We start from the raw sequence: 10,830 nt of genomic DNA on the forward strand, positions 1-10,830 counted from the left end.
AGCCTCTGCCTCCCAAGTGCTGGGATTAAAGGCGTGCGCCACCATCGCCCGGCACTAAAATCTAATTCTTAAAACGCACTTTTTACCTGCGTGGTGGCGCACGCCTTTAATCCCAGCACTCGGGAGGCAGAGACAGGCTGATCTCTGTGAGTTCGAGGCCAGCCTGGTCTACAGAGCGACTTCCAGGACAGGCTCCAAAGCTGCACACAGAAACCCTGTCTGGAGAGACACACACAAAAGCAATTAAATAAATAAAATAAATTTTAAAACATAAAGAACATCCCCGCACTTTTCAGTGCCCGCTATTCCTAGACCGAGGCACCGGCAGTCGCTCGCGCGCACTCCAGGACCTTCGGGACCGTAGCAAAGGAGTTCTGCTTCCGCCGTAAACGTGCGTCAGCGAGTCCGGTCACATGGAGGGCCCGTCACGTGACGGCGACAGCGCCTGGGAAACGCCGGTGACCAGGCAAGATGGCCGCGCACCTGTCGTACGGGCGGGTGAACCTGAACGTGCTGCGCGAGGCGGTGCGTCGCGAGCTGCGCGAGTTTCTGGACAAGTGCGCCGGGAGCAAGGTGAGGGCCGAGGCTCGGCGCCACCCTGCCGTTCCGGCGCGGCTCTGCGCGGCCTGGGCGGCGACCAGGCCGCTGCTCCGTGACAGCCCCGAGCTCCCTTCCAGTCTGGAAGCATCCACGCCCACAGCTCTCTCCACTCACGTTGTGGGAGAGGATGGAATTACTTGAAACTTTGAAAAGTTGGCCTTTAACACGGATCATCTTGCTTATTAAAGCACCCGCTTTAAAAGGAAGCCGGGCTTGATAGAATTTCCTTCCCTTTTTTCCTCATTGTTAATTTGAGGCGGAGTCTCACTGTAGCCCTGGCTGGCCGCTAACTCACCGAGGTCCACCTGCCTCTGCCTTTGCGTGCTGGAATTAAAGGCGTGTGCACGGCTCTGTTTTATTTATTTATTATTTTTTGAGTCAATTCCTGCCGGCATAGATTGTTCCTGGTTGTGTAAGCCGGGTTAGCCTCCAGCTCCTCATTCTCTTGCCTCAGCCTACCAAGTTCTGGCATTACAGACATGAGCCTTCCTTTGCCTAGCTGAGAAATTTTCTTTTAAGCATTATTTTTTTTCTCTATTCTGAGATTTATGAATCATTCTCTAGGGAACTGTCAGTGCTAATCTGAAGAGAAAAATAAAACTGAGGCGCCTACAGAACCAGTTTTGGAAAAAATGGGGTCCCAAGTAAGATGATTGCTTGCTGCTATTGAGTCAGGAAGGCAGCAGGAACCCAGATTCGACCGCAGACGAGGCTGAGATCCGACAGATATAATAGATTTTCAGGACACTAGGATTATAACTGTGGTGTTGTATCAGTTTTACTAAGTGTCACTCCCGGAGGAAACAGGGATTACTGGACTTTGGTAGCACACCTGCCCCCCATGAAAGTTTTATTTTGACCTTTGGGCCATGAATGTGATCTTATCTATGAATGTGTAAAAATCTCAACTCCAAATTTTAGGAATGAGGAGCTGGTTCAGTTCCCAGCATCTACAGGGCTGATAACCACCTGTAACTCCAGATCTCACCCTTCTGCCCACACAGGCGCATTCTCAAAGACAGACACACACAACTGCACATATTAAAATAAATCAAAATGGGAGTGGGGTGCAGGAAAAAATAAACCTTAAAAAATGTATTTCTACTGTGTACAACTGCCAATTTCTGCCACTGTTGTCGGGATTCCTGAGACTGTGGCAGAAGGGAGCATCTCTCCTCTCTTGCAGGCCATTGTGTGGGATGAGTACCTGACCGGACCCTTTGGACTGATCGCCCAGTATTCGCTTCTCAAGGTAACATGACCCATGGGATCTCTTCAAGAGTTACTAATGAAGTGAACTTTGTATTGGTAATGGGATTTTTATCTCTTCCTGAATAATCACTCACAAAGCTATTTAATCTGTGCAAACCCCGCTATTAAGACATGGTTAGCGTTCTTTGCAGAGGGTGCTTTTCAGTGGTCGTGTACTTCCTGGCATGCACAAGGCCCTGGAATTGATGTCTGGCACCATGGGGAAGGAACAGGAACAAAAAGCATTTTGCACACAGTACTGTCTTGTGTGGCCCTGACCTGGTGCCTTTGATGGTTTGCTGTGCCAGTAGTTAGACTGCCATGCAGAAATAATGGCTTTGTCTTGAAGCTTGGTCCTTTATGTGATTGAATTATTTATAAGTAATTATGAATTATTTATAAAGTTTTTACTAACCTTTTGTGTTTGCTTCCCTAGGAACATGAAGTGGAAAAAATGTTCACACTTAAAGGAAATCGATTGCCAGCAGCTGATGTCAAGAATATCATCTTTTTGGTCAGACCCAGGCTAGAATTGATGGATATAATTGCTGAGAATGTGCTCAGGTACATCAGAGCGTTGCATTTCAAAAGAGCTTGGGCTTTAAAGGGGTTTTTTATACTTACTTCCTTACTTTGGAGATGGGTGTGTGCCATGGTGCTTGCATGGAGGTCAGAAGACAGCTGGTGGGAATGGCTTCTCTTCCCCCGCGGAGTCCAAGGGATTGGACTCATCAGGTTTGGTGGTCGGCGCTTTCCCCTGCTGAACTTTTCCTGCCCAGAAGTTGTTTTTATGGTGACTTTAGTGCCTTGTAGCACCCTCTTGCCAGAGTGTCGGAAGGCCATCTTTTTGAGAGCAGGAGCAGATGTGGCAGGATATTAGGGGAGAGGCAGGAGGCTTGTGAGAGAGCTCTGAGGAGCTGGAGGGAAGTAACTTCCCTCTCAGGATAACTGAAAGTTCAAACCTGTGTCAGCAGAGCAAACCCTGCCTTGAAAAACACAGCACCAAAACTTCTAATGGTCATTCTCTTTTTCAAAATGCCAAAATGTAAAGTGTTAGAATTTCATAAGCAAAATGAGTAAGAACTGGTTAAAGTTTACTGTTGGATCCAGTCTCTAGAGGAAGCTCTCAGCACAGGCTGCACTCTGCTACAGTTGATTGATGCAACCCTGAAAACCGTGGCTGCATATGGGCCAATTTTGGAAGTCCACAAACAAGGAGATCTGTTGTGAGATCTGGGTTTTTTAGTTCTCTCTGCCTGTCTCTTTGTCTCTGTCTCTGCCTCTCTCTTTCTCTCTCTGTGTGTGTCTAGACTAGAAAAGGGTGTTGGATCCCCTGGAACTGGAGTTACAGACATTCATGAATCATGTGATGTTGGTGCTGGAATCAAAGTTTGATTAAAAGTTTAGGTATGAGAGAGAGTCTGGTGTTTTTTAAGATTTGCTTATTCTATGTATTTGCATTTGCCTGACTGTATATGTGTGCACTGTGCAAGTGCCTGATGCTTGTGGAGGCCAGAAGAGGGTGCTAGATACCTTGGAACTGGAATTGTAGATACTTGTGAGTTGCCATGTTGATGCTGGGAACCAAACCTGTGTCCTCTGGAAGAGTAGCAAGTGCTCTTAACCTCTGGGCCGTCATCTCTCCAGTCCCTTGAGAGTCTGTCTTTCTGTGTTTACTTTAGCAATGTTTATTTAGTACCTGCCAGGCAGTGAGGATGAAATAAGAAAAACCTTTGACTCTAAGCAGCACACAAGCTAATAAAGTTTACTTCCTTTGCAGTGAAGACAGACGTGGCCCTACGAGGGATTTCCACATTTTGTTTGTGCCACGCCGGAGCTTGCTGTGTGAGCAACGGTTGAAGGACCTGGGTGTTTTGGGATCCTTTATCCATCGAGAGGAATACAGTTTAGATCTCATTCCGTTTGATGGAGACCTTTTATCCATGGAATCAGAGGGCGCATTCAAAGTAAGGCTGACATTTTCCTAACATCAAACTCATGTTTTAAAGGCAGGGTCTCACTGTGTGGCCTTGGCTAGCCTAGAACTCACAATATAGGCCAGGCTGACCAGGAACTCACAGAGACCCACCTGTCTCTGCCTCCTGAGTGCTGGGATTAAAGTTGAGCACCACCGTGACTGGCCTTTAGACTTTCATTTTTGTTGGGATGATAACGTGGTAAGGCCCATCTCCCATGTGTACGAATGTCCAATATATTCACTTTGGCAAATTTCCTGTTCATTTTTTTTCTGCCTACTTCTCCTTCTCTTCCTTTTCCTGTGTATATGGCACGTGTGTGTGCAGAAGAGGACGTCAGCACTGTCCCTCTCCATCTCCCTGACCTGAAGCTGAGACTGGCCGCCAGTAGGTTCCCACATCCTCCCACCTGCGCCCACAGCTCCGGGGTTACACAGGTGTCTGTTTGGTCATTTTCACATGTGTGTGAGGATTTAAGGTCGGCTTGAACAACAAGAGCTCTTAGCCACTGAGCTTTCTCTCCAGACAGCTCCCCCCAACTTCACCCCAGTTTTTAAAGGGTTTGCCTTGCTCTGTGGTCTGTGATGGCTTTACCTGCCATCCTCCTACTCAGCCTTCTAAGTGCTCTGATTATGGACCTGCTGGTTCCCATTGTTCTTTCTGTTTGTTTTTGATATTTTGTTTAATGTTCATTCATGGATATAATATATTTGTCCCAAATCTGTTTTGCTCTTTTAGGACAAGGTCTCATGTAGCCCAGACTGGCCTTGAGTTCCTTACCCTTCTTCCACTTCTCAAGTGCTGGAATTGCAGGTGTATATAACCATACCTGGCTGGCTTCCACTTTTTGTTTTTCAGGATTTATTTATTTATATTTATTTTTTGATTATTTATTTATTGTTTTCTGAGACAGGGTTTCTCTGTGTAGCCCTGGCTGTTCTGGAACTCACTCTGTAGACCAGGCTGACCTCACACTCACAGAGATCTTTCTGACTGCCTCCCGAGTGCTGGGATTAAAGGTGTGCGCCCCACACTGGCTAGGAATTCTTTATATAATATTTTAGTTTCACTGTCATCCACATGCTGTAGAAGTCACTCCTTTATTTTTAAGGATTTCTTTCTTTTGATTCTTTACTAGGTTGTTGCTGGGGGTTTTTGTGTGTGTGTGTGTGCGCTTTGGGTATTTTGTCTACAAGTATGGATGTGTACTACATATGTTTCTGGTGTCCACAGAGGCCTGAAGAGTGGGTCAGAATTGAAAATGATTGGGAGCTGCTGTGTGGAGGCCAGAAATTGAATCCAGGTCCTCTAGAAAAGCAGCCATTGCTCTTAACCACTGAGCCATCTCTCCAGCCCCAAATTCACCCCTTTAAAGTCTTCAGTTAAACACCTACTGTCACAGCACCTGGGAAACTGAGCACAACTCAGAGGCTGAGGCCAGCTTGACCACAAAAGGGAGACTTCAAAACAAACAAACAAAACAAAAACCCCAATAATTAAAGCAATAATTTGAAAGTTTTGTAAATAGCTAGCCATGGTAGCACACACCTTTAATCCCAATAGGCAGATGCAGGCAGATTTCCTGGCCTCCTGGTCTGTATAACTAGTTTCAGGATAGCCAGGACTACATAGTGAGACTCTGTCTCAACCCTGCCCTACCCCCAAGAATCTGTAAACATATGTCACTTAGTACTTTTTTTTTAGTTAAAAAGGACACAGAGTAATGAGGAGGCCATTTTCCCCTGAGTGTCAGACCTCTTTGCAGAAGCCACACCAAGCTCACCTCTCACTCTTTTGTTTTAGTGGGTTTTGAGAATTCTTTTAAGTTCTTTTTCAGACAGCCTTTCTGCAGCCCTCACTCATAGCACATACAATATTTTGCCTGTATGTTCCCCAGTTTTAGGGCAGAGAGTTATGACTGAAGGTAATGCCACACCCAGTTCTGATGGAGCTTACATGATCCTAAATAGTTCAGCGCAGCCTGGTGTTTCCTAGCTCCTGGAGAGACATCGAGAGATGTCAGATCTTTGTGTGCTTCTGGCTTTATTGTGCGGTGTGTAAAATCTGAGACGGTGCTCACCCCACTGAATGTTCAGTGCCAGCACATAGCGTTAGCACCTTCATTTTCCTAACTAAAGACTGGTATATCTAAAGTCAGACAGCCTAGTAAGAGACTACAGGGCTTCTGTTGTGTGGGTGAGTAAGTTTGGCGCCCAGAATATGAGCTTTTAAATATTAATGTGTAGTAGCATTCATCCTAAAATGTCCTTGTATCTTGAAATGCCACGTGGGGTTCCCTATGCAAGGAGTAGGCTGCTAATGCATAGCACTCCATCACTGGCTGTCCTGGCGGGCAGTGTTGTTTCCAGTGGGTAGCCAGTGTGACCGTCATTCAGTCTGTTGTAACTGAGAGAGTAGCTCAGAAGTGGAGCAATGTGCTTGAGGCCTTAGGTTTGGTTCCCAGAACTACCAAAATAAGAAAAAATCTGCAATGCCAGGTTTGGTGCACACGTTTAGGTCCAGCACTTGGGAGGCAGAGGCAGATGAATCTCTGAGTTTGAGGTTAGCCTAGTCTACCCAGCAAGTTCCAGGACAGCCAGGACTACATAGAAAAACTTTGTTTTCAAAAACCAAAAAAGAAAAAAAAAAGCAACAAAATCCTGTCATTAGTTTGGAAATCTTTTTTTTTTTTAAGATAGCATTGTAAAAGGAGAGTCTTTATAGTAATAAAACTTTTTTTCTGAGACTTATTTATTTATTATGCATACAGTATTCTGCTTGCATGAACCAGAAGAGGGCACCAGATCTCATTATGGATGGTTGTGAGCCACCATGTAGTTGCTGGGAATTGAACTCAGGACCTCTGGAAGAGCAGTCAGTGCTCTTAACCTCCGAGCCGTCTCTCCAGTCCAGTATACAACTTTTTAAGATGAAATGAAGCGTGGAGTATTTGATGCTCCAGAGCATGCATCTCATGGCGCTCTTGTCCTGGCTGTTGTCTTGGGGAAAGGTTACAAACACCAGCCTAGAGGAATCACAAACAAGGTGCTCAGAGTGAAGCCGACTTCTGGGAGGTCTTTGTTGGGACAGCCCCGCTCTGGGTCAGAACTCCACCATCCCTTCCTCAGCCCCAGTTCTTACTGTCCTAAGTACTGAAGAGACCCTGAGGTAGTAGCAGTGGGGGCTTTGGGACAAAAGGTGCCATTTTTTTGTTTTGTTTTGTGTTTTTTGAGACAAGATCTCACTGTGTATCCTTGGGGAGCTTGGAATGCTCCGTAGACCAGACTGGCTTTGAACTCAGGAATCGACTTGCCTCTCTTCCTGGGATTAAAGGTGTGTGCTACCAAGCTGTACTACAAAAGAGAACCATTTTGGGTTTTTTCATTTTTGTCCTTTGCTTATCTCAAATGTGGTCTCACGTAGCCCGGGGTGACCTGGGACTCCTGTCCCCTGGCTCATCCTTCTGAACTACCAGCCCCAGCCAACATTTTTGACTTGTAAATGGATGGCCAAAGAGTCCAAAGTAAACGATGGCCCTCAGTAACTGGCCTTTGTCTCTACAGGAGTGCTACCTGGAGGGTGACCAGACAAGCCTGTACCATGCAGCCAAAGGGCTGATGACCCTACAGGCGCTGTATGGAACCATCCCCCATATCTTCGGGAAAGGAGAATGTGCTCGGGTGAGAAACCTCTGCTTTCTGGTTTCATACAGAATAGTGGTCGATAAGGGAGTCCCCAGAGACACAGTCAGTCCTCGGCACTCACGTATTCCATGTTGAGGACTTGGTCTTGTCCCTGTCAGTACTCACCCACTGGACATGTTAGCAGAGGTGACCAAGGTTGACAAGTATCTCTTTCTCAGGCCACTTAGGTAGCTTTGCTGTTTAAATGTATCATAAGCATGGCGTGAGGTGTGTAGTATGACTTACAGTGAATGTCATGCATCAGAGGAGTTCTATCTTGGCCTTCTGTCCTGTATGAATGATCAGGTGACCAAACACAAATACACAACACAAGGTTTAGTATTGATCTTTTTTTTGTTTGTTTGTTTGTTTGTTTTTTTTTTTGTTTTTTTTTTTTGGTTTTTCGAGGCAGGGTTTCTCTGTGGCTTTGGTTCCTGTCCTGGAACTAGCTCTGTAGACCAGGCTGGTCTCGAACTCACTCACAGAGATCCGCCTGCCTCTGCCTCCCGAGTGCTGGGATTAAAGGCGTGCGCCACCACCGCCAGGCTAGTATTGATCTTTTGACAAAATCTGTGACTGGGGACTGGAAAGATGGCTCTGTGATCGAGTGCTTCCTGCCTTACAGAAGATCAAATTCAGTTCTCAGACCCAGACACCTGTACTTCCAGATTCAGAGGATCCGATGCCCTCTTATGATCAATGTGGGCTCTGCACTCATATGTACAAAACCACGCCCAGACACACATACACATATCAATAAAAACCCGAAATCTTCTTTAAGTTTAGTTTATATGGGGCAGGATTTGTGTGCATCTTGTGGGTTTATATTCACTACTTGGATGCAGGTACCCCTGGAGGTCAGGATGAATTCTTAGTAACTAGATTTACAAATGGCTATGAGCCCCCAGAGGTGGGGGCTGGGAACTGAACCCAGGTTCTCTGCAAGACCAGTAAGTGCTCTTAACCACTGAGCCATCTCTTCTGCCCTAAAAATAACTAAATCTTTCTAAAAATTTTCAAAGCTATGGCCAGAGGCTCACAGGTACCTGTGTTTCTCTCGGGAACAGCTGCTGAGTACCTCACCATCTGCAGACACTGTAGAATGTAACTATGGGTCTGATACTGTGTCTGGCTGGGGCACAGGGGCCACTCTTGGCTCCCACTTGGCATGGTGGTTAACCGCAGGTGCTTCTTGATAGCTGTTTATTTTGTTATCAGTGACCCTTGCAGCTTTCCTCCTTTTTTCCCGTCTTTTGATTGTTGTTCCGTTTGTGGCAGAATCTTAAACTCGGCTAGTTCCCAGGAGGCTCCAGTTGATTCCATGTTTTGTTTCCAGCAAGTGGCCAATATGATGGTCAGGATGAAGAGGGAGTTTACGGGAAGCCAAAACTCAGTGTTCCCTGTGTTTGATAACCTCCTGCTGCTTGATCGCAACGTGGATCTCTTAACGCCGCTCGCCACCCAGCTCACGTACGAAGGACTCATTGATGAGATTTACGGCATTCAGAACAGTGAGTGAAGTGATGTCAGCTTTCACTGGTCCCTAACAGGGTGGAGCCCCCGTGTGGAGGCCGCTGCTCTATGTTTTCATCTCAAGCATTGCTTAAATGCAAGGGTCTAAAGGTTCCATCCTCCTCCTTTCTCTCCCCACCCCTTGTGTTTTGAAACAGAGTGTAGCTCAAACTAACATGGAGTTTACTATGTAGTCCAGGCTAGCCTGTGCCTCCCTAGTGTTGTGATTGCACTAAGGTGTAAATTACCACACCTAACTAAAGACCCATTTTCTAATGATACTTTAAAAGTAGGGACTAATACAATTTTTTAAAAACAAGTTGGCAGCATATAAAGCTATTGATTCCTGAGCTGGGTGGTGGTGCACATCTTTTGGTCCAGCACTCGGGAAGCAGAAGCAGATGAATCTCTGAGTTTGAGGTCAGCCTGGTCTTCCCAGCAAGTTCCAGGAGAAACCCTGTCTTAAAACAAAACAAAAAATACTATTAGTTCTTGGATTGCAAAAATCCCAAGAATGTCACTTGAGGAATCATCATTCCAGGAAACATGAAGGAGGGTGGGGTGAAGCTTTGTGTTGCCGTTTATTTTCTAGGTATTCTAGGTAGTTGAGAACATTCTACAACATTGCAGAGCCCTGAAAGTAACAAATGAAGACCATGAGAAACTGTAGGTCCTATTTATTCCCACTATAAACTGTGCTCAAACCAAATGGCCAAATAAGAACACAGGAGAGGAAAGTAGCTGATAGGAGTGCCACTTCCTGCCCCTGCCTGCCTCTGCCTACCCCTGCCTGCCTCTCCCTGCCTCTTCCTGCCTCTTCCTGCCTCTCCCTGCCTCTTCCTGCCTCTTCCTGCCTCTCCCTGCCTCTTCCTGCCTCTGCCTGCCTCTGCCTGCCCCTGCCTGCCTCTCCCTGCCTCTTCCTGCCTCTGCCTGCCTCTTCCTGCCTCTACCTATGCCTGCTTCTACCTCTTCCTGCCCCTGCCTGCCTCTCCCTGCCTCTGCTTCTGCCTGCCTCTTCCTGCCTCTCCCTGCCTCTTCCTGCCTCTGCCTGCCTCTTCCTGCCTCTCCCTGCCTCTTCCTGCCTCTCCCTGCCTCTTCCTGCCTCTCCCTGCCTCTGCCTCTGCTTCCCAAGAACTGAGATTAAAGATCTTGGGAATTAAAGATCAAAACACCCACCTTATTTAACTTTTAGAAGTATTTTTTGGGACTGGAGAGATGGCCAGTAGTTAAGAGCACTGGCTGCTCTTCCAAATGACAAGAGTTCAATTCCGAGCACTCACATGGCAACTCACACCTTTCTATAGCTTCAGTCCAGGGCTTTTGACACTCTCACATAGACATACATGCAGGCAAAACACCACTGCACATGAAATAAAAAGAAATTAAAGAAAAAAAGAAATGCTTTAAAAAATGTTATTAATATGTTATTATGTATGTATATATTTTGATCATACCTTATTTAAATTTTTTCCACATTTATTATTTATTGTGTGTATGTGCACACACGTGTACTTGTGTATCTACTGTGCATCTATGGAAGTCAGAGGACAACTTTCAGGAGCTGGTCTCTCCTTCTACCATGTGGATGCTGGGGATGGAATTTGGGTCAAGCACCTTTACTCACTAAGCCCTTTCACTGGCCCCTGATTTTTATGCTCTTGCGAGAAAGTCTCTCTCTGTAGCCCAGACTGGCCTTGAGCTCTGGGCTTCTTGGTTAATCTCCTGAGTGCTGGGAGTTTAGGTTATAGACACTGTCACCACCCCAGCCTTAGTCTGTGGACACTGTCACCACCCCAGCCTTAGTCTGT

At 46.3% G+C, this 10,830-nt stretch overlaps 1 protein-coding gene across 2 annotated transcripts in view; it reads left to right on the top strand.

Annotated features, from left to right (window-relative positions):
* The first annotated feature begins 442 nt into the window (after positions 1-442).
* The window catches only part of Vps33a (VPS33A, CORVET/HOPS core subunit), a 27,163-nt gene continuing 16,775 nt past the window's right edge, over positions 443-10,830 (top strand). For both annotated transcript variants that reach the window (XR_003378371.1, XM_005344413.3), the window contains exons 1-6: positions 443-573; positions 1,787-1,852; positions 2,288-2,415; positions 3,632-3,818; positions 7,391-7,507; positions 8,847-9,021. Coding sequence is in view for 1 of the 2 variants with exons in the window: in XM_005344413.3 (XP_005344470.1) it covers positions 472-573; positions 1,787-1,852; positions 2,288-2,415; positions 3,632-3,818; positions 7,391-7,507; positions 8,847-9,021 (775 nt within the window). In the remaining variant the exon portion in view is untranslated. The remainder of the gene's footprint in view (positions 574-1,786; positions 1,853-2,287; positions 2,416-3,631; positions 3,819-7,390; positions 7,508-8,846; positions 9,022-10,830) is intronic.

This window comes from Microtus ochrogaster, chromosome 2 (assembly GCF_000317375.1).
Source record: "Microtus ochrogaster isolate Prairie Vole_2 chromosome 2, MicOch1.0, whole genome shotgun sequence".
Lineage (NCBI taxonomy): Eukaryota > Metazoa > Chordata > Mammalia > Rodentia > Cricetidae > Microtus > Microtus ochrogaster.